The 23,914-nt window shown below is 43.3% G+C and overlaps 3 protein-coding genes across 4 annotated transcripts in view; 2 read left to right on the plus strand and 1 right to left on the minus strand.

Moving 5' to 3' along the window:
* Positions 1-23,914, minus strand: part of DNTTIP1 (deoxynucleotidyltransferase terminal interacting protein 1) — a 505,046-nt gene that overhangs the window by 211,303 nt on the left and 269,829 nt on the right. The gene's annotated exons all lie outside the window — the stretch shown is intronic.
* On the plus strand, positions 2,213-8,689 carry LOC126963875 (eppin). Of its 2 annotated transcripts, XM_050806604.1 has the most exons (4): positions 2,219-3,276; positions 4,762-4,893; positions 7,676-7,843; positions 8,381-8,689. In XM_050806604.1, the coding sequence occupies exons 1-4, from the start codon at positions 3,186-3,188 to the stop codon at positions 8,389-8,391; spliced, it is 402 nt and encodes a 133-aa protein (XP_050662561.1). In that variant the 5' UTR covers positions 2,219-3,185; the 3' UTR covers positions 8,392-8,689. The 2 variants fall into 2 exon arrangements, with proteins under 2 accessions (XP_050662562.1, XP_050662561.1); XM_050806605.1 differs by lacking the exon at positions 8,381-8,689 and having other exon boundaries at positions 2,213-3,276; positions 7,665-7,825.
* On the plus strand, positions 10,389-15,321 carry WFDC6 (WAP four-disulfide core domain 6). Its single transcript, XM_050806619.1, is given in 3 exon segments — positions 10,389-10,479; positions 11,698-11,840; positions 15,283-15,321. Coding segments are annotated over 3 exon segments (273 nt in total).

Here is a 23,914-nt window from a genome sequence, read left to right on the forward strand (position 1 = left end):
GAGTGAAGACAATCAGAACTTTGAGAGTTGAGAGCTCCAGGAATATTGTTATTGTTATCTTCTTCTGTTTCCACAAAAGATTGTAAAACCCTTTTTAGGCAAGGACCCAAGGACAATGCCTTAGTTTGGATCCTCTACAAACTAACCCTGGGAAAAGGGCATGGGTGCATGTAGTTTGTTTGAAAGATCGCCCAAGACATACAAGATGGGGAGTGGGATGAGTAATTCAGAGAAGAGAAGGGAAGAGAGAAGAATCTATTAGGAGCTTGGTACCACTGTGGCTGAATCCTACTGGTGACCTTTTTAAGAATCGCGTACAACAGGCTTACAAATTTTCTTTTTAAAAATATTTTATTTTATTTTAATTCTGGGATACATGTGCAGGACCTGCAGGTTTGTTACATAGGTAAGCCTGTGCCATGGTGGTTTGCTGCACCTATCAACCCATCACCTGGGTATTAACCCCGCATGCATTAGCTATTTATCCTGATGCTTTCCCTCCCTCTGCCCCCTCCACAGGCCACAGTATGTGTTGTTCCCCTCCCGATGTCCATGTGTTCTCACTGTTCAGCACTCACTTACAAGGGAGAACGTGCGGTATTTAGTTTTGTTCCTGCGTTACTTTGCTGAGGATAATGGCTTCCCGCTTCATCCATGTCCCTGCAAAGGACGTGATCTCACTTTTTTTTATGGCTGCATAGTATTCCATGGTATATATGTACCACATTTTGTTTATGCAGCCTATTGGTGATGGACATTTGGGTTGATTCCATGTTTTCGCTATTGTAAATACTGCTGCAGTGAACAAACTCATGTATGTATCTTTATAAAATAATGATTTATATTCCTTTGAATGTATACCCAGTAATGGGATTGCTGGGTCAAATGGTATTTCTGGTTCTAGATCTTTCAGGAATTGGCACACTGGGAGCCGCCGATTAAGGCCCCCTTCCCCCAGGGTAGGTACCAGGTAGTCCCACTGATGGCCTCAGGGATCTGGTGTTCCTGACGGGGGAGTCTGGCTGGCTTGTCTCCATGACTGTCTCTTGGAGTGCTGGGCCACATCGGGGCCGGCAAAGCGCAGAGGTAGGAGCTGCTGAGCAGCAGTTCTTAGTTTTGGTGCCATCAACCGGGCTAGTACTTCCTAAAATGGGACTCTCAGGACTTCTGCCAATCCTGGTACCATTCATCCTGTTGGGGGACATCCAGGAACCTGGGCACGCTGAAGGGATCTTTGGCAGTAAGTACTGGGGACTCAGTCCTTGCAATGGAGGAAGGAAATTCGGTGGGGAGGAAGGAACAAACAACAGTTTTGCAGTTGAGCAATTATTTTCTCCACCTGTGCCTGGAATTCCGGGTGGGAAAGACGGGAGCTATTTGGAGTCTCTTGGTAAGAGACTCCCTTGGTGAATATAGGCATCCGAATCTGTGGCAACTGACTCCTTGTTGCCATTTCAAAAAGTTCTTCCTGGAGGTGCCTGGACCTAGAGCTCATGAAATGAACTGAGAAAGAGTAGTAAGCCCAAGGAAGTCTCCCATAAGAAAAACAGCCTGCTCCCCACAGCACTACCTGTGTCAGCTTCCAAATGTTCTCATTGCCGCCCCCACACCCACACCTACAGAGGATCCTAGCCCTTGGGGTAAAGAATGGACTCCAGAAGTCTCTTGGAATGCTGAAATGTGAAGACTCACAATTAGCAGCTAACTGTACTGAGCACTGAAAATTAGTGGTTGAAAGTGAGCACTCAGGAGCCACACATTGTAGGTTCAAATCCTGGCTCCATCCCTGAGTAGCTGTGTGACCTTGGGCAAATTCACATAACCTCCTTGTGCTTCCAATTCTTCTGTTTATAAAATGTGAATATTAAGAGTACTTACCTATAGATCTGTTTAAAAAAAAAGAAAAGAAGAAAATACAAGAAAAAAGAAAAGGAAAGGAAAAGAAAAGAAAAGAAAGAAGAAAAGAAAAAGACGAAAAAAGAGAAGAGAAAAGCAAAGAAAAATTCGATTCAGTAGTCTCTTTAGGTGAGATTGTCAAGTTGGTGGCATGGGACTGTTATGGGGGCTCTGTCTCTGAAACTAAATTTAGTGACCTCATAGTCACTCTCTGATGATAAGGTTGCCTTTCTCCGGCCTCTGTCTGTCATGTAGGAATATTTGGAGAACAAACTTGGCCCAAAAGGGTAACACCTAGTTTGAGAAGAAAACGGGAGCCCTAGGGATAACATTTACTCTGGAAAGAGTGTCTCTCTCCTTCCCAGGACTGGCTGAATTGCCGGTGAAGATTCCGTGGCTGTAGGAATGGAAAGCTGTCCAAGTTCCCCAGCACCTCTTTCCCACAGCTCCTCTCCACAGCCCAGTTAGAATCCCCAAAGTCTGCTGTGTTACTGAACTTTATTCCACTGTAGTCTCTCAGGCAAATCCCTTCATGACATAGTTCCTCAGCTATGAAGGAGCTTGCATTGATGATAAAGGCTCCCTCTAAGCTCTGATATCCTCTCTTGCTCTTAGAGCAACAAAACTTTGAGAAACAGTCTCTGAAGACTCAGCTATCAACGTGATTCCTCCCCTACACCCTGCTCTGTGGCAAATCTTAAATCTTTGGCTTTAGTCAAAGAATATGAGTGAACCAAAGATAAAATAAAAGACAGAAGGATGGGAGGAAACTGTGGGAGAGGGAGAAAGGAACACAGAGACCATGGGGAAAGAGAAACAGACTTAGGCACAGAGAGGCACAGATAAACAATGAGATACCAAGGGACTGACAGGGACACATTGTCAGAGACAAGCAGAAGGAGTGCGCTCGTAAGTGCACACGTACGATGGAAAATGAATGATGAGGACACTCCACCGCTCTCCAAGTTAACAAGATGAAGACCCAAGATGATGGCATTCACCGGAAGGCAGCCTGGAAAGTGGGAGACAAGCTTTGCCCACTCCCTGGGGTTGACTAGAGCCCTAGCCCAGTGCAGCCTAGGGGTGTAAGGATCAAGATCCATTCAATAAGAGACCCTTCCTCCCAAGCTGTGAGCTGTGGGTGTCAGTTAGTCCCATTTGTGACCTTGGGAACTTAGTGTTCCCAGAAGAAAGGGGGTGGCCGGCTTGTCTCCAGTTCTTATATCCAAGGTGCAGCAGCTGAGCATTCCAAATTCTGGAACCACCAGAAAGGCTGGCCTCTCTTCAGCATGGGATCTTCTGGACTTTTGAGCCTCCTGGTGCTATTCATCCTCTTAGCGAACGTCCAGGGACCTGGTCTGACTGATTGGTTATTTCCCAGTAAGTATTGGCCTCAGCCCTTACCCTAGAGAGAGGGGAGTCTGCTGGGAGGAAGGAACAGGGAACAACTCTTCAGATCTGGGTTGCTTTCCACCATCTTAGCCCAGGTCTCGGGTTGGGAGGGGAGTGAGATCTTTGTAAGATCCCTCCTGTGGAATATCTCTTCTGGGAATGCAGTAACCCCGACTTAGGCAATCCCCACTTTCACCCCCTTTGAAGTGGAGGGCCTTTATCAAGGAGGTGGAGGAGAGTCACAGGATCTAGCTTTCAGGGGAGTCACTACAGGAATCCGGGAAACCAAGGGACCTTCTCCTTACCCCGTGAGCAAAACAGGCCCCTTCCTTGAGGCATCATCTGTATCCACTCCTGGTTCTTTCAAATGTAGTCCCATAAAGTGTCCCTGTATCCCTAGGGGCTCCCTACTTTGAGATAAAGGACAGCATGCAGAAGTTCCTTTAGACTTCAGACACTAATATTCCATGACTATAATGTAACAATGATCATTGTTATCATTTGCTGAATACTCAGGAAGAAAGGATTTCTGAAAAGGGATTTTAAAACTTCAGAGGGATCTGGAATCAGACTTAGTGGGTTCAAATCTTGGTAGCCCTGTAATCTTGGGCAAGCTCGTTAAATTTCGTGGGCCTCAGTTTCCACATCTGTAACATGGGGATATTAATAGAACTTCCTTCATAGAGCGATTATAAAGATTAAATGAGATCATACACTTAAAATGCTTAGAAGAGTGCTCGGCTTATGGTAAATACTTAGCAAATGTTAGATAATATGACTGCGCATCTGTTACTCGGATGAGGGCTTTATATACGTTGTCTCATTTTTTTCTCACAACTCCGTAAGGTCAAAATGATTTTACAGATGATGAAACCAAGGTTCAGAGAGGGTCAGAATTCAGACCAAGAGTCAGAATTCAAAATCTTAACTGGCTCCGGGGTAAGTGATACTAATTGCTGTTTAATACCACCACCTAGAGGAACTTCCAAACACCGATTCCTCAACAAAGCGAAAAAGACCAGATCAGCTTGATTCAGTGGCCCGCAATTGGGAGATTTTGCCTTCCAGGGGAACTTTGTAGTGCCTGGAGACATTTTCTATTGTTACAATCAGGGGGTGCTACTGGTGTCTGATGGGAAGAGGCCTGGGATGCTGCTGAACATCCTACAATCCCCAGTTCAGCCTCCCCAAAAAAGAATTATCCAGCCCAAATATTACTGGTGGTTGAGAAATTCTGCCTTAGATGGGATGGAGCTGGGGGGGGCGGGTGGGAAGAGAGGGAGGAGTGGTCAGGGGGAAAGGAGGGTGTATGCAGTAGGGAAGTGAGTGAGGCCACCCTGAGGAAAAGAACTCCTGGGGGCAAGCAAAGTGGAAGCAAACTTCCCTGACTCTCTAGAATTGCCTTGTGTCTGGCAAAGCGGGGAGACACTACGCTCTCTAAGGCACATGGGTGTAAAACTGCTCCTTCCCTAGGGAGATGTCCCACAATCAGAGAAGAATGTGAATTCAGAGAAAGGGATGTGTGTACAAGGCACAGACAATGCCCAGACAACAAGAAGTGCTGTGTCTTCAGCTGCGGAAAAAAATGTTTAGATCTCAAACAAGGTAACATTCAGAGCCGCAGAATAACCAACCCCTCCTCCCCCTGTCCTCACCTTCTGCCGTCCTGGACTGGCTTTGTGCCCTGATCACTGAGGGCTGGTCTCTGGCAAAACTGCTGGACTTGGGAGACCTGCAATTTAGATTCATTACTGTGCTAAATATGGTGTGTGCCATTAGTAATGACCTTTTCCTATCAGGTGATGCCTGAGACTCAGTTTCCCAAAACAAATGACTGGTGAAGGAGTGGCATTGAATCAGATTCTTTTGGCTATTTGGATACCTGTCACTCTTATAATTTTTTGAGCCCCAGGTGGCCATTGTTGCCCTAACATATACAACATCGTTGCTGCAAGTGATAAATGAAGCAATTTATATTTCCTAACTTTTTTTGCTATGGAGTGACCACCTCTCTGCCTACACAAATCCAGCTTTGCACCAAAACACCTCTCCTGACTGCTGCACAACAGAGGGCTTTTCCTTTCTGCTGCATCTTAATTTCATGCCCATCTCCCTGGGATGCAAAAAGACTGACTATCGAAGATTTTTTTTATTCATTCAACAAATATTTATTGAGTGCCTCGGAGACCCACAATAGGATTTGATCTGCTCAGTGTGGTCAGGGAGGTTGGGATTGCCTTCTCTGAGAAAGCAAATCTGGAGTTGAGTTGAGAAAGATGGGTAATGTTTTAGGCAAAAAGTGGGTGGAAGGGTTTTCCAGGCACAGGGAGTAGCATGCACAAAGGCTCAATGGTGGGGCCTGGGGAGGCCAGAATGCAGAGTGAGCACGAGCATGGGACAAGGAAAACAGATTCTGGGTGGGCAGAGATCAAACGATTCAAGTATGGTGGACCAGATTAAAGAGTCTGGCCTGGATCGAAGGGCCATGGCAATCCACCGAGGCAGGGCATCACACGACCAGTTTCATACTACATCTATAGAGTTTAAAATAGGAGGAACAGAGTATCTTAAAGGACTTCAAGGTGATAGAAATGGTGACTGGAACTAGAGGTAGCTGAGGGGATGAAGAAGAGTAGGACGTGCTCGAAAGGTATGTAGGAGGTAAAGTAAACAGGACTTGGCAGAGAAGTAGAGTGGGCAGGTTAGGGGGCTAAGTCACTCATATGCTAGCAGGTAAGGATTCTGAATTCAGATATCCTGAGTTCAACTCCTACCTCCAGTTTTTACCAGTCTTTTTGTCTTGGATAAATTAACAACTTTCCCTCACTGTGCCTCAGTTTTCTGAGATAACAAAAGGATCAGTGTAGAAGGTTATTTTGAGGATCCAATTGATCTGCATGATGTGCTTAGAGCAATGCCTGGCACATAGTATCCACCTGATACCTATTCGCTTATTTGTAATTCTTGGCTAAGGGCTCCTAAATAGCAGAGGTCATGCCTTTTCTCTGTTCGTTGAAGCATTAGGCACATAATAGGTGCTCAATGAATAATTTATTCAGTTTAGATCAGGATACATTTTCTTTTACCTTCAACATTCTATAAGGTTCTGTACTGTGCCAAGCTACCTGTTAGGAACTGGGATGCCAAGATGGAAGCAGACACACTAGAAACTCACTCCCTGCTCGCCAGAAACTCACAGCCTCAGGGATGACACCGAAGATATAAACAAATGAAAAATGAGTGCACAGATTCTGAAGCAAGGTGTGGCAGTGAGGACTGTAGAATGGAGTCAAGGGAGACATCACAACAGTTGATGTGTGAGAAAGGTTTTGAAGGAAGAAGAGGAGTGTCACTGTGAACAGTGCAAAGGGATGGAGGTATGGGGGTGGCACGGGGTGTTGAATATTGCTGGAGCATGCGGCTGGAAGGGGTTCTGTGTCAGGGAGGAGGCCAGCGTCACAGGAGGAGCCAGACAGTGAAGGGCCCTGTGGGTCATGGGAGGATATTGTCATGAAGTGAAGGTAGGTCTTATCTGTGGAATGACATGATAAGCCTGGTTCTCAGATCCATCAGATCCTTCCCTGTGGTGGGAAGCATGAATGATTGATTGGAGGGGCCAGGACTGGAGGCAGGGGATCAATCTGAGGTTATCTCAACAGTCCAGGCATGAGACAGTCCCTGAGGCTTATATTAGAGAGACTAGCAGAGAGGTGAGCTATTAGGAGGTAAAAATCAACAGGACCTAATTGTTTAGCAGTGGAGATTTACCCAAATGGAACTGTGTAAGCATAATTTAGTAGGGACCTGCATTTGTTTGGTAGAATTGCTATAACAAAGTACCACTGACTGGGAATCTTAAATAACAGAAATGTATTGTCTCAGGTTCCTCAGGCTTGAAGTCCGAGAACATGGTGTCAGCACGGTTGGTTCCTTATTAGGGTTATGGGGAAGAAGCATGTTCCATTCCTCTCCTCTAGCTTCTGGTGGTTTGCTGGCAATCTTTGGTGTTCTTTGGCTTGTAGACACAGCACCCCAATCTCTGCTTTCACATTCATACGGTGTTCTCCCAGTGTGTTTGCATCTGTCCAAATTAACCTGTTTTTATAAGGACACCAGTCATGTTGGTATAGGGGCCCACCCTATTTTGGTCTGACCTCATTTTAGCTAATGTCACCTGCAATAACTCTATCTTCAGGGATGCAGATGCCCACTCTGGGGTCTCCTTGCACATGTGTGCAATATGTCAGTGGAGCTGTGCTCCTGCCGTGTGATAAGAGAAAAGGAGCCTATTCCGGTTTCATCTATAGTGGTTGCCAGGGAGAATAATAACAACTGTTTATTTCTGGAGTGGGCACACTGAGTTTTCAACTCTGGAGTCTTTCTGCAGATGTATGTGAAATGCCAAATGAAACTGGCCCCTGCCTGGCTTTTTTTATTCGGTGGTGGTATGACAAGAAAAATAATACTTGCTCCACATTTGTCTATGGTGGCTGCCAGGGAAACAATAACAACTTCCAATCCGAAGCCAACTGCCTGAACACCTGCAAGAATAAACGTGAGTCCTAGGGGCCCCGGTCTTTCATCCTCTCCAGTCTCATGCTGGGAGGTCTGGGTGTTGACTGGTCCTTTCCAGGACAGCTACATCTTTGGCAGACCTGCTGCTGACAGAACCAGCTCCGATCAAGAGGTAAAAATGTACCTGGCAAAGCGGTAGACAAAGCTACTTTCTGGCAACTGAGGATGAGAAGGGATGTAGAAGTAATCAAGGCTGGCAAGTATGAGGGGAGTTAGGAGGGCTGGAGGAAGGGTGTAGAAGTGGTGAAGTCTCAGAGATGAATTGCAGAAGAGGCACAGGACGTTAAACCTAGACACGCTGACCAACCAACCCTTCCAAGCCATCAATGTCTCAACATAGCTCTTTGCCAGCAAGTCACTCCTATTTGTTTTTCCTTGAAGGAGATGGAGAGCTCCCCAAAGCAAACCCACTTCTTTTTAGTGTTTTTCTGTGCAAAGATGTATAAGCATAACTTCAAGCTCCAAAGATAAGCTGAACCCAAGATACTCACCTGTTTCTGTCCTGCGTTCTCTGCAGGCTTTCCCTGATTGGATAAGGATGGGCTGTAAGAACTACCAGAGTGTGGCTCATGCTCTGAGGACTGTTCGTGTACTTGACTGATGCTCCAGATTGACTTCCAGTTTCACCCGCAGCATTCCAAGATCTTAGCCCTTCGCCAAACAGAACCCTTGCATCTCCCTCCTTTTCCTTCATCTTTGGCTCTTTTGATGCACAATATCCTTCCGTTTTGATTTCATCTTTATGTCCCCTTTATCTCCAACTTCTAGAGCTCCCAGTTTATACCTGTGTCACTCTCAATTGTTTCCAATAAAGAACATGATGTAATCCTGTGCCTCTGAGGCTGAGTAATTGACATCTTTTTGGCACATTACAACTTTGCAGAGTAAGGGATCATTGAGGCTTCTGGTGACATCATTCAAGGGAGTGAAGACAATCAGAACTTTGAGAGTTGAGAGTTCCAGGGTTATTGTTATCTTCTTCTGTTTCTACAAAAGATTGTAAAACCCTTTTTAGTCAAGGACCAAAGGACAATGCCTTAGTTTGGATCCTTTAGAAAGCAACCCAGGGAACAGGGCATGGGTGCAGGTAGTTTGTTTGAAAGATCTCACAAGACATACAAGATGGGGAGTGGGATGAGTAATTCAGGGGAGAGAAGGGAAGAGAGAAGAGTCTATTAAGAGCTGGGTACCACTGTGGCTGAATCCTACTGGGGACCTTTTAAAGAATCATGCAAAACCGACTTATAAATTTTCTTTTTAAAAATATTTTATTTTATTTTAAGTTCCAGGATACATTTGCAGGACCTGCAGGTTTGTTACATAGGTAAGCCTGTGCCATGGTGATTTGCTGCACCTATAAACCCATTACCTGGGTATTAAGCCCCACATGCATTAGCTATTTATCCTGATGCTTTCCCTCCCCCTGCCCCGTCCAGAGGCCACAGTGTGTGTTGTTCCCTTCCCCATGTTCATGTGTTCTCATTGTTCAGCTCCCACTTACAAGTGAGAACATGTGGTATTTAGTTTTGTTCCTGCGTTACTTTGCTGAGGATAATGGCTTCCGGCTTCATCCATGTCCCTGCAAAGGACGTGATCTCATTTCTTTTTATGGCTGCATAGTATTCCATGGTACATATGTACCAGATTTTCTTTATGCAGCCTATCGTTGATGGACATTTGGGTTGATTCCATGTTTTCGGTATTGTAAATAGTGCTGCAGTGAATGTATCAGGCATGTATCTTTATAAAAGAATGATTTATATTCCTTTGAATGTATACCCAGTAATGGGATTGCTGGGTCAAATGGTATTTCTGGTTCTAGATCTTTCAGGAATTGGCACACTCTCTTTCACAATGGTTGAACTAATTTCCATTCCATTCCACTGACAGTGTAAAAGCATTCATGTTTCTCCACAGCTTTACCAGCATCTGTTGTTTCTTGACTTTTTAATAATCACCATTCTGGCTGGCATGGCGTAAACCCGGGAAACGGAGCTTGCAGTGAGCTGAGATCTGGCCACTGCGCTCCAGCCTGGGCTGCGACAGAGCGAGACTCCATCTCAAAAAAAAAAAAAAAAAAAAAAAAAAAGAAAAAAGAAAAAAGAAAAATAAAACATAAGAATAGACATGTCAGGAGAAGTGTGAAATTAGAAAGAAGGAAGAGAGCTAGCATAGTCTTAACCTCCAAACTCCCCCTGGGAAATGGAAGACTCTGGAGTTAAACCTCCCCTTCTGCTAAGAGAGCCTGGAAAGCGCAAGACAAGATGTGCCCTCTTTCCCTGGTAGACCAGAAAGCCTCAGATTGCTGAGGATCAGGAGCCGCCTATCAAGGCCCCCTTCCCCCAGGTAGTCCCACTGATGGCCTCAGGGATCTGGTGTTCCTGACGGGGGAGTCTGGCTGGCTTGTCTCCATGACTGTCTCTTGGAGTGCTGGGGCACACCAGGGCAGGCAAAGCGCAGAGGTAGGAGCTGCTGAGCAGCGTTTCTTAGTTTTGGTGCCATCAACCGGGCTAGTATTTCCTAAAATGGGACTCTGAGGACTTCTGCCAATCCTGGTACCATTCTTCCTTCTGGGGGATGTCCAGAAACCTGGGCACGCTGAAGGGATCTTTGGCAGTAAGTACTGGGGACTCAGTCCTTGAAATGGAGAAAGGAAACTTGGTGGGGAGGAAGGAACAAAGAATAATTTTGCAGTTGAGAAATTATTTTCTCCACCTGTGCCTGGGATTCCGGGTGGGAAAGAGGGAAGCTATTTGGAGTCTCTTGGTAAGAGACTCCCTTGGTGAATACAGGCATCTGAATCTGTGGCAACTGACTCCTTGCTGACGTTCTAAAAGGTTCTTGCTGGAGGTGCCTGGACCTAGAGCTCATGAAATGAACTAAGAAAGAGTAGTAAGCCCAAGGAAGTCTCCCATAAGAAAAACAGCCTGCTCCCCACAACACCAACTGTGTTAGGTTCCAGATGTTCTCATTGCAGCCCCCACACCCATACCCACTGAGGACCCTAGCCTTTGGGGTAAAGAATGGTCTCCAGAAGTCCCTTGGAATGCTGAAATGTGAAGACTCACAATTAGCAGCTAACTGTACTGAGCACTGAAAATTAGTGGTTGAAAGTGAGCACTCAGGAGCCACACATTGTAGGTACAAATCCTGGCTCCATCCCTGAGTAGCTGTGTGACCTTGGGCAAATTCACATAACCTCCTTATGCTTCCAATTCTTCTGTTTATAAAATGTGAATATTAAGAGTGCTTACCCATAGATATGTAATGAGGATTAAGGAGAAAAGGCAGCTCACAGTCAGTGCTTCATCCGTATTACTCATTGTTACGTCATGTTGCCCCGGGAAGTTTGACTAAGGCTTGTCAAACTGTGTTGCGTTAGTCTTCAAAGCAACCCTATGGGCAAATGAGGAAATCAAGACTCAGAAGTGCCTGGCACACCAAGGGTGGCCCAGAATTCAAAAGCCAAGCTATCTGATGCCAGAAATGTTGATCTCAATCATCGAGAGCCACAGCGCCTCCTGGGGGAGCAACCAAGCACAGCAAGGTTGAGTGACCAGAATAGTCTTAGAGGAGTGCGTCTTTCTCCCAGGAACCTCGTAGATGGTGTGGATAGAGGGTAGGGGTTGGTTTAGGGATTCGATGGTGAGTTGTTACGGGGTTGGGGATGCGGGCAGTGTTGGGAAATTCCTGAGCTACCTGAGGGCCACTACCTTTTGGGGACAGGTGAAGTGGAAACAAGGTTCTTTAACTCTGCAGGGGTGCCCTGGGCTTGGAGAGGGGGAGCACTGGCTCCTTTAAGGCCTCGAGGGAATATATGTTCCCTTGCCTTAGAGCTGTGTCCCAAAATCAAAGTAGAATGCGAAGTGGAAGAAATAGACCACTGTACCAAACACAGAGATTGCCCAGAAAACATGAAGCGTTGCCTGTTCAGCTGTGGAAAGAAATGTTTAGACCTCAGACAAGGTAACTCAGATGCTTCCTAAATTTCCCAGTGCCCTCACCTCCTATCTCCACCTGCACTGCACTAACTCTGTCTCCTGGTTCACTAATGGTTAGTCTCTGACCTAGAGTTTAGGTACATCTTCTACTTGACACAAATCTGTCAGCCCTGGACTTGGGAGACACGGATTTTATTTCATTTCTTCCTCTATTTTGGTATGTGATATGAACAATGTAGTTCTCCTTTCTGGATCTCAGTTTCCCTTTCCATAAGACAGGTGTTGATATTGGACCACATGGTCTCTTGGCTACTCTTCAGTGATTCTTGAGATGCCAAGTAGTCACCGAAGTCTCATCAAATGCCAACATTGTGTCAGGTTATGTGATAGCTATAAGAGACAGGTATATAATCTGTATTTCCTGGCTTTTTTCTCCAGGCCTCTCTGTCTATATAAATCCAGGATGCCTTCCCTGACCACCTTAGACCACCTACACTCTTTCTTCTCTGCTCATATTATTGAGCTGTAAAGAAGACCATCAAGGACTATTCATTCATTCTATTCATTCAACAAATATTGATTGGTGCCCCTGACAGCCACGATGGGTTCCACTTGCTCATTGTGGCCAGGAAGGTCAGAAAAGGTTTTTCTGGGAAAGATATCCATGATTTAAGATCTGAAAGATGAGTACTTAGACCAAAAATGGGAAGAAATAGCCTTTCAGGACAGGTAATAGCATGTACAAAGGCTCTGTGGCAGGAGGCAGCATGTTCAGGCCTAGAAAGGCTGGAAAGCAGAGAGTGAGCAAGAGATAAGAAAGAGGAAGCTGGTAGTGTATATTCAGGGCAACTTGAATCTGTACTCCCAAGTGGCCATCCTCAAGTTTTGGGCTCAAATAAACGCCCTACTTAATCATATTTTCTGAATCTTGTTACTTTAGGTTGGCATACCTTTCAAGACAATAACTAGGTTTTCAGTGCTTTGACAAAACCTCAAATGTGTGGCCTTCCAACCAGGCATCCGTGGTTTCATATTGTTCAAGCGTTTGTTGCATCCCTATGGATTGCAGCTCTCTGTAAGTTCGCTGTTGCTGGACCAAGAAATAAGGCATACACAGATTTCTACAGAAATTGTAATTCTATAAGAGATTTTCAGGAGATGGGGAAGGCTGGTATCTTTCAGAGTGCAAAGTGATTTTGGAATTGAAATGATTTCTTTGGGTTAAAGTTTGCCACTGACTTGTGTTCCTGAAACATGAAGCATGAATATGTGGGCTGACAAATAGTCTCTCTTGATAAATAAACAAGTAACGAATTTTAAAAAGAGAGAAAGATGAAGCTGGGCTAGATGGGGGAAGGAGAGCTGGTAAGAGATCTGGTCTTGATTCTAACAGCAATGGATTAACCTATGTTCAAATCCCTTACCATCTGTGTGGTCATAGGAAAGTTATTTAGCCTCTCTAAACCTTAGTTTCCTCATCTGCATAATGAGAACAATAAGAGGACCTACTTTACAAGATTAAATGTTAGTAGATGTCAACTACTAAGAATAGTGCCTGACACTAATCAGTGCTATAATTGTTGTTTTGTCATGCTTCAGACTATGAGGTTCTAAAGAACTCTATTTGTACCTCATAGCACTATGGGCAAAATAATTGCTCAATAAATGCTTAAGATCAGGGTAGATTTGAGTTTCGGGGTTTTTTTTTCTGTGACTACTCCTGAAGCATCCTCTTTATGCCAAATTACCTGCTAGAAACTGCTGTATCAAGATGGCATAAGATGCAACTCCCTCTCAAAAACCTCACATTCTCATGGAGGAATCAGAAAATGTGAACAAGAAAGTACATGGAAATGATAAATGTGTGTGCAAGATTGAGAGGCAACAAAGAAAAGCAAGGAGTAAAGAATGAATCCAGGAAAGACTGCATAAAAGAGTCAATGTCTGGGAAGGGTTTTAAAGAATGAACAAGAGTGCACTTAGCAAGAGAGGTCTGGATATGTCAGGCATGTGCAAAGGCACGAGGTGTGTAAGAACATACTATTTTTAGAGCATAAGTGTGGGAAGTTGGGTGTTGGGGCAGCATAAGAAATAAAGTTGGAGAGGAGGAGGAGAAAATGGATTCTGAAGTCTCTCTGGGTTTGGTAGAACTTTATCCTGTGCCCAGCAGATCTGCCATTCTGGAAACCAATGTCGAGCAGATTGCAGAAGTCTTGGAGATCAGCTGGTGGCCTTTCATGGAAGTCCTTGCAAAAGATAATGATGCTCGAATTAAGAAAGCGGCAGAAAGGAAATAAAGGAGAGCTATTTAGGAGGCAAAATCAGCCAGATTTAGTGTTCAGATGTTGGGGAGGCAAGGAAAAAGAAGCCATGTGATGTCACAGCTGTTCCTTCCAACAGCCCTGTTAGGCGAGCACGTTGGGATTTTGCATTCTCATCTTACAGATGAGGAAGTCAAGGACCAGAGAGGTAAAATGAGTGGTCAAGATTCACACTGAATTGGGAGCAGAGCCCCGAGCCAAATTTGCTTCTCAGCGGAGACAAAGAGAGCGGTGGTCAGAGAAAGGGAGAGATGGACATACTCCAGGGAGACAGGCATCCAAACAGCTCTGTTCTGTGATCTCCCTGCAGGTATATGCAGTATGCCACAGGAGGCTGGCCCCTGCCTGGCCTCCATACCACGTTGGTGGTACAATAAAAAAACAAAACAAAACAAAACAAAAAACCCTAAGATCTGCTCCGAATTCATCTATGGCCGTTGCCAGGGGAACAATAACAACTTCCAAACTGAAGCTATCTGCCTGGTCACCTGCAAAAAATACCATAAGTCCCGGAGGTCCCAGTCTCCTGTGCTCACCAAGGCCACACTGGGAGGTCTGGGTGTTGGCTGGTCTATTCCAAGACCTAGGTGGGCCTGGGAATGACAAAATCAGCTCTAATGCATAAGTATAAGTAGAAGGATATTTTGGGAAAGAGGGTGGGAAGGGAGGGATTAGTCAAAGGGATATTGGCAAGTACGAGGTGAGTAGTGGGTGTAGAGAGAAAACAAAAGTGTTGAAGTATCCCAGACCAGGTCAGATGGAAGCCCAGTAAACCCAGTCCAGCCCTGGGCACCATTTATCAGTCAATCATTATAGGCCTTTACTTCTCACTAAACCTTGTTGTTACTTCTCTTCCTTTTAAAGGTTATTTCTAACCAGGGCAACCACATACTTTATTGGCCAAACCAAATCACTTTTGAAAGTGTCTGAAGGTGAGGTGACATTAATTATTACACTGGGACAACAGGCATAAACTGAGACTCTACTGGACAAGTCAGAACCCATGATCATTCTAGGATCCCCCAAACTCACCTTCATTCCGTTCCTGCCCAAAGATATAAAAATGATCCCACCTCCTTTTTCCCATTAGGTGCAAGATTTGGTTCCTAATGTGGTCAGGGTCCAAGCATCTCACCCTTTAATCTTCTACCTCACAGGTTAGCCTTTCTTTATACCATAAGGAGGAGCCTGAATAACCTCCAGGATTTGGATCATAATCCAGGCCTCTCTCCACGTGTGCCTGATTGATGCTCCAAATTGGCTTCCACGGGCCAAACCTTGGCTGTTGCAGAAACTGAACTCCAGGAATTGCTTACACCCTTTCTTCCAGTGTAGCATATCTTCAAACACAATGCTCTTCCCCTTGACCACTTCTCAGTATGAAACTCTATGTCTTCAACTTTCAGAACCCCCATTTATTCGTGTGAAGGCTTCAGTTGCCTTAATAAAGCGCTCTGTGGGGTCTGATTTCTCTGAGGCTGAATAATTCACATCTGCAATATGTTGATATTGACATATATCACATCTCTCTATATGTAATTTTCAGAGAACAAGAAGCTATTGCACCTTCTGGTGACACCAGAAAAGGGAGAGAGTATGAAAATCCTGCAAATTTTCCTGTGGAAAGATAACTAACTTTTATTTAACATGGTGATCAAAATACGATATTTTAATTTTTATTACAGGTGAATTGGATAAAACATATACCCGAATGCTTGCAGCCGTGCTTGATGTCTGTAGTTCTGTTACAGGTTTGTGTCCTAGAAACACAGGAATTTTAATAAATTATCTTTTGTACAATTCCATTAAAAAAAGAAAAAATGCATGGTACATTTAAAATTACACATATTGAATTATCAAGTATATGCTTACTAGAAAAGAACTTCTGAACAGGCTTCCATAAGAGCTGATTTTTTTTTCCCACTGAAAATGTGATGTATCTGGCTGGGCTCAGTGGTTCATGCCTGTAATCCCAGCACTTTGGGAGGCCGAGGTGGGCAGATCACCTGATGTCAGGAGTTCAAGACCAGACTGGCCAACATGGTGAAACCCCATCTCTACTAAAAATACAAGAAATTAGCCAGGTGTGGTGGTGCGCACTTGTAGTCCCAGTTACTCAGGAGGCTGAGGCAGGAGAATTGCTTGAACCTGGGAGGTGGAGGTTGCAGTAAGCCGAGATGGCACCATTGCACTCCTGGGCGGCAGAGTGAGGCTCCATCTCAAAAAAAAAAAAAAAAAAAAAAAAAGATGTATCTGTTATTTGAAAGAATGCTCCACAGGCTTATTTTCCTGGCTCCATACATTTCAAAACTTGTTTCTCCTCTACTACCCACAACCTTCTTGGGCTAAGAACGTTCATTTTACAGTGCAACCTCTAGTCCCATAACTTAGTGTCATAACGTCAAGGGAATCGGCCCAGTAGACAACGGGAGTATTATTTGCAGCTGCTCCTCCACCAGGACAGCTAGCAGCAACTTCCTACACATAGAAATGACAGCAAACGGCCTAAATATATTCTACTAACTCCAAAATAAATATATCCCCAACTCAACTTCCTTTTAATTTGCATGCCTAAAATGCTGGCAATCGCCCCAACACCACCTAACCCAGGAGAAGTGTGAAAGGTCAGAGTGGAAAGGGAAGATGGATTGGCTGATTATGGTTAGAATATCTTACTTTTGCAGATATTACAGGTCATCTGACCATGTAACATATAGCTAGAAGCACTTCCAGAATCGCTCAAGCAAGGACCCTGAGGCTTGGTTCCATCAGCCTCATGGTAAGTCCATCTCTGAAAGGGCCCATGGACTTGTTTTCTGGAGTTGTAGCAAAGGAGACAGTTCCATAGCATGGTACAGAAATTCTCCAAAATTGAAAATAGCTGGAGAGAGGCATGAAAGGGAGAGATGAAGGAAAGCAGAGTAGAGTTAAAGAAGAAGGGAGAAGAAAGGGGTGAAGGAGGAAAATGGTGTGATGGTGTGACTGCTTTAAAGCAAGGTCCTACAATTCTTTCACTCGCCTTCCACCTAGAAGTGGGATCTATGTCCCCTCCTTTTGAATCTGAGAAAACTCTGTGACTCTTTGACCAAGAGAATAAAGCAAACATGATGCTATGTGACCTTCAAGGCTAGGCTAGAAAAAGTGCAAGTCCCACTTGATCCTCTTAGGTAGCTTGTTTGGGGGTAGTGGGAAACTGCCATGTAAGATGTCCAACTACTCTGAGAGAAGCCCATACTAGAGAGACCCATGTGGGTGCTGTGATCAGCAGGCCCAGATAAGCTCTGACTGATAGCCAGCATCAATTCCAGCCATGCAAATGAGCTGCTCAACCCAATAGAGCCTTCAGATGGCTGCAGCTCCAGCAGACTCTGACTGCAACCATGGGAAAGACCCTATAAAAGAACCACTAAGCAGATTGCTTCCCAGATGGCTGACCCACAATATGAAATGGTTGCTTTAAAGTGCTAAGTTTTAAGAAAATTTATTCACAAAATAGGTGATCAAAGATGGAAAGGGGCTAGCTGCAGTGGCTCACAGCTGTAATTCCAAGCACTTTGGGAGTCCAAGGCAGGCAGATCACTTGAAGTCAGAAGTTCAAGACCAGCCTGGCCAAAACGGCAAAACTCCATCTCTACTAAAAATACAAAAATTAGCCGGGCATAGTGGCGGGCACCTGTAATACCACCTACTCGGGAGGCTGGGGCAGGAGAATCTCTTCAGCCCGGGAGGCAGAGGTTGCAGTGAGCTGAGATTGTGCCACTGCACCCCAGAGCGAGACTTGGTCTCAAAAAAAAAAAAAAAAAAAGATGAAAAGGGAGTAGAAGGAAGGATAGGGGAGAGAAAGAAGAAAGAGATGCCCAGAGGACTGGGCAAGATAAGAGGATGCCAGGCTTAAGAAGGGAATCTCACAGTAGGCAACTTGTCACCACAGCACACCAAGACTTGCTATCTCTTGTCAAATAAGTTTCTTGTTTAATATAACTTGAATCAAGGGGCTCTAAAGAGGCTGGAATTCACTTGTCGTTGATGCTGTTGCCATCTCTACTCCCCTCTCTTTAGAAAGGGCTGGTTAAACTAATTGTAGAAAACTCTAAGGAAGCTGCAAAAAAAGGTTAGAATTAATAAACAAATTTATTAAAGTTATAGGATACAAAATCAACATACGAAAATCAATGGCAATTTTATACACCAAGAACAATCTCATTTCCATTAGCAGCAGCAACAACAAAACACTTAGTAATTAACTCAACCAAAGAAGTGAAAAACTTATGCATTGACAATTATAAAACATCGATGAAGAAAATTTAAAAGACACAAATAAATGGAAAGAAATCTCAGGCTCACAGACTAGAAGAATTAATATTGTCAAAATGTCCACACTACCCAAAGCAACCTACAGAGCACATGCAATTTCTGCCAAAATGCCAATGGCATTTTTTTACAAAAACATAAAAAGCAATGCTAAAATTCATATGGAACCACAAAAGACCCCAAATTGCCAAAGGAATTTTGAAAAAGAACAGAGCTGTAAGCATCACATTTCCTGATATCAAATTACACTGCAAAGCTAGAGTAATCAAAACAGTGTGGTACTGGCACAAAAACAGAAAAGCAGATATACAGGCCAATGGAACAGAATAAAGAACCCAGAACTAAGCCCACCCATTTGTGGTCAATTGATCTTTGACAAGGGTGTCAAAAACACACAATAGGCAACAGAAGATCTCTTTAACAAATGGTGCTGGGAAAACTAGATATCCATATGCAAAAGAATGAAATTGGATCCCTATCCAATACCATATGCAAAAATCAACTTAAAATAGATTAAAGTCTTAAACGTAAGACCTGAAACTAAAATTCTTTAAAAAGTCTTGAAGAGACATCTGCATTTCCAAGTTCATTGAAGCATTATTCATAATAGCAAAGATATGAAAAAAACCTAAATGTACATCAGCAGATAATGAATTAAAAACTGTGGTGTGTGTATGCACACACACATACATGTTATACACATATATACAATGTATATATACATTATACAATATTTGTATGCATTATGTGTGTACACACACACAATAGAATAGTATTCATCCTTTAAAAAGTAGGAAATCCCATCATTTGCCACAACACAGATGAATCCAAAGGACATCATGCTAAGTGAATTAAGTTGGACACAAAAAGATAAATATTGTCTGATCTCACTTATATGTGGAATCTAAGATAGCCAAACTTGGGCTAGGAGTGATGACTCACGCCTGTAATCCCAGCACTTTGGGAGGCTGAGGCAGGAGGATTGCTTGATGCCAGAAGTTCGAGGCTGCACCCTGGGTGACAGAATGGGATCCTGTCAAATAAATAAATAAATAAATAAATAAATTAATTAATTAATTAATTTAAAAAAACAGTCAAACTCATAGAAGCAGTGAGTAGAATGGTAATTACAAGGAGAATGTGGTGTTGCGGGGGGGAAGGAGAAAAATGAGAAAATATTGGTCAAAGAGTACAAAGTTTCCATTTCAGTTATGCAAGATAAATTAATTCTGGAACCTAATGTACAGTATGGTGACCGCAACTAACAATATTGTATTTCATACCCGAAATTTGCTAAGAGGGTGGATCTTAAGTGTTCTCATCACACAAGAAAAGGTTAACAATGTAAGATGGAGTATATGTTAATTTGCTTGAGTGTGGTGATCATTTGATATCAATATAGGAAGTTGCACGCTTTAAATATATATAATTCCTATTTGTCAATTATACCTCAATAAAGCTAGGAGGAGAAAAATAAAAACTCTTAGAAAAAATGTAAGAAAAAATCATCTTTATATTGATTTTGGCAATTATTTTTTGGACATGACATCAAAATTACAAGCAACAAAAGCAAAAATAGACAAGTGGGATTATATCAAACTAAAATCTTCTGCACAGCAAAGGAAACAATCAACAAAATGAAAAGGCAAGCTGCTGAGTAGGAAAAAATATTTGCAACCATATATACTGTAAAGGATTAATATCCAAAATATATAAATAACTCACACGACTACTATTCAAGAATACATATCAAGAATACAAGTAACCTGATTAACAAATGGGCATCCAACAATTCTTGGGAAGCTGAAAAAAAAGGGCAAGGAACCTAAATAGCTATTTCTCAAAAGAAAAAAATTTAATGGCCAATAGGTATATAAAAATGTGCTCAAGATCTCTAATCATCAGGAAAATGCAAATTAAAACTACAGTGAAATGGTACCACACCCTGTTAAGATGGCTATTGTAAAAAAGACAAAAGATAAGTATTGGCAAGAATGTATAGAAAAAGGGCACCCTTGGATACTGTTGGTAGTGAGATTGTACATTGGTACAGCTATTTATGGAAAACAATATGGAAGATCCCAAAAAAATTAAAACTAAAACTACCATATGATCCAGCAATCCCCTTCTGGGTATATATCCAAAGGAACTGAAGTCAGGACTGAGAAGAGAAAACTGTGCTCCCTTGACTTGGCATCATTCATGGCAAGTACAGAAACAACCTGAATGTCTGTTGACAGATGAATAGGTAAAGAAAAAGGCTGGGCATGGTGGCTCTCACCTGTAATCCCAGCAATTTGGGAGGCTGAGGTGGGGGGATTGCTTGAGCCCAGGAGCTTGAGACCAGCCTGGGCAACATAGAAAGACCCCCATCCCTATAAAAATTTTTAAAAATTAGCTGGGCATAGTGGCATGTGTCCGTAGTCCCAGTTACTTAAGAGGCTGAGGCAGGACCATTGTTTGAGCCCAGGAACCCCTAGGCCACAGTGAGCCATGATCGCACCACTGTACTCCAGCCTGGGTGACAGAACAAAATTTTGTCTCAAAATAAATAAAATAAAATAAAATACACATATACATATTCAATGGGATATTATTAGCCTTAAAAACTAAAAAGGAAATGTTGCCATTTGGGACAACATGAATGGAACTGTAGGATGTTATGATATGTGAAATAAGCAAGACAAGGAGAAATACTACATGATCTCACTTATATGTAGAATTTAAACATTTTTACATTAAATTGACAGATAAAATTGCATGTATTTATTGTGTATAACACGATTTTTTCCCCTCCATACTGCTTTTTGAAATAACATGTTTTGATACTCTCACACACACACGCACACATTGTGGAATGGCTAAATCTAGCTAATTAACATATACATTACTTCACTAAGTTATTTCTGTGGCGAGAACATTTAAAATCTACTCTCTTAGCATTTTTTAATAATATACAGCTCCTAGATGCAGAGAGTAGGGTGATGGTTGCCAGGGGCTGGAGGGAGGGGGAAATGGGGTAATGTTAGTCAAAGGGGATAAAGTTTCAGTCATACGACATGAATAAATTCTAGAGATATAATGTGTGGCATGGTAAGGATTGCTAACAATACTGTATTGTATACTTAAATTTACTAAGAGAGTAGATCTTAAATCTTCTCAACACACAGACATACCACACATACATACATAGTTAACTATGTAGAGATTATAGATATGCTAATTAGCTGAAATGTGATCATTTTGTAATGTATACGTATATCAAAACACCAAGTGGTACACCTTAAATGTATACATTTTTTGTATGTCAATGATATTTTAATAAATATGTTAAACATTTTACAGCTAAGTCCAAATAATTACTGATAAAATGAGGTTTTTCCTTTTTTCTTTTTTTTTTTTGAGATGGAGTCTCACTCTGTTGCTGAGGCTGGAGTGCATGGTGCGATCTTGGCTCACTGCAACTTCTGCCTCCTGGGTTCAAGCAATTCTCCTGCCTCAGCCTCCTGAGTAGCTAGGATAACAGGCATGTGCCACCACGCCCAGCTAATTTTTGTGTTTTTAGTAGAGACGCGGTTTCACCATGTTGCTCAGGCTGTTCTCAAACTCCTGACCTCATGATCCGCCCGCCTCAGCCTCCCAAAGTGTTAGGATTACAGGTGTGAGCCACCGCGCTCGGCTGAAAATTAGGTTTAATGCAATTGTTTCAAAGTAACTCCCCAAATAGATAAGACATAATGTTTTTAAAGTGTTTGACACAGTATGAAAGAAGATCAATAGTATTCTGGAATTAATATTCTGAGTGATTACAGTAAAATTGTGCCAAATGTCTTGCCATTAACAAAAAAGTCTATGGTGCCTGCTTCTGGTGTAGAAGGAGAGTAGGTGAAGATGTTAAAATCCTTGGAAGTGGGGGGATCAGGTCAGGTTCGTGATGAAGACCCTGAAAACGCTGCTCATTTGGCAGTTTTGCAAAGAGTCTGTCCAGTCACATTGTCCCCATGTGTGGTATCTCCCCATGTTGACATTTGCTCTTGCCTCCATACTTCTGTGAGAATTGGTCTCTTCTCCTGGGACACCTATCCCAGTCCTGTGCATCCTTAAGATCCATACCAAATTACTAACCAGTCGTCTTTGGTCTGCATCCTATGGGAAAAGCACGTGTCTGGGAATAAAGAGATCCAAATCTGAATCCCAAATTTACCCCTGGGTGAATGTACACTGTGGTTGGAACAGGATAGGGTGGAGGGATGCTCCTCTCAGGGCCTCAGTTTTGCATTTCTAAGATGAAGACGATGGACTAACGATGTCACAGTGTAGTTCTGAATTTGAGAAAATATGGTAGCTCAAGGACTTTGCCAAATCTGATAAGAACCTGGTGCTTGTCCTTTTCACCGGCACTCTTCAATCCTTGATTGGGGTTGACATACATGAATGAATGGAACAGAATCATTCTGTCCCCGACACCCATGGACCAAAGAGGCCCTTGGAAACGTTCAGAATGTGCCGTGTGGTGGACAGTATCTGCTTGACGCTCTGTTCAAGAATGAACTCAGAGCCCTCAGGGCTGAGCTCTGAGAACCCCTGCCTTGCAAGACCTCAGGGGGGCTGGGTATGTTGGGTCTCTTTATCACTGACTATTTGCTCATGACTCTGCCCATTAGATCCCAGAAGACATCTCAAGTGGAATCTTCAGGTGTTTCCCATGGTACCATGCATATCCAGGACCTCTCGTCTTCCTCTCCTTCTTATTCTCTCTTTGGAGCTGTCTCCAGAGCCAGAAATGCCCAGAGGAAGCTTAAATCATTCGGAAACACAGGGAATGTCTAAGCCGAGGGGCCTAGAAAAACTCCAGTAGCCCCAATCCCTCTCTTTTTAAAAACACATGCACAAATGGAAGCTTCTAGCAGCGGAAATGGACTTGTTTAAAATCACACAGTAGGCCGGGTGCGGTGGCTCAAGTCTGTAATCCCAGCACTTCGGGAGGCCAAGACGGGAGGATCACGAGGTCAGGAGATCGAGACCATCCTGGCTAACACGGTGAAACCTCGTCTCTACTAAAAAATACAAAAAACTAGCCGGGCGAGGTGGCGGGCGCCTGTAGTCCCAGCTACTCGGGAGGCTGAGGCAGGAGAATGGCGTGAACCCGGGAGGAGGAGCTTGCAGTGAGCCGAGATCCGGCCACTGCACTCCAGGCTGGGCGACAGAACGAGACTCCATCTCAAAATAAATAAATAAATAAATAAATAAATAAATAAATAAATAAGTAAATAAAATCACACAGCAAGTAAGTAGCAAAACGGGAGCTAACCACGTCTGAAGGGTGGCAAAGTGTTGCCAGATCCCACGGACTAGTTGGAAATCAGGATGGATATAGTGACTATTTGTGATTTTAATTTTTAATGTTCAGTATCTAAATCTAATTCCTACTAGGACTTGCTACTAGGGAAGAGTCTTGGTGGGAGTTAAAAACCAGTA

This window comes from Macaca thibetana, chromosome 10 (assembly GCF_024542745.1).
Source record: "Macaca thibetana thibetana isolate TM-01 chromosome 10, ASM2454274v1, whole genome shotgun sequence".
Classification (NCBI taxonomy): domain Eukaryota; kingdom Metazoa; phylum Chordata; class Mammalia; order Primates; family Cercopithecidae; genus Macaca; species Macaca thibetana.

Coding starts and splice junctions, on each gene's coding strand:
- LOC126963875 (XM_050806604.1), top strand. CDS start 3,186: ATGGGATCTTCTGGACTTTTGAGCCTCCTGGTGCTATTCATCCTCTTA. Junction 3,277..4,761: donor GACTGATTGGTTATTTCCCA/GTAAGTATTGGC, acceptor CTCCTTCCCTAG/GGAGATGTCCCACAATCAGA. Junction 4,894..7,675: donor ATGTTTAGATCTCAAACAAG/GTAACATTCAGA, acceptor GTCTTTCTGCAG/ATGTATGTGAAATGCCAAAT.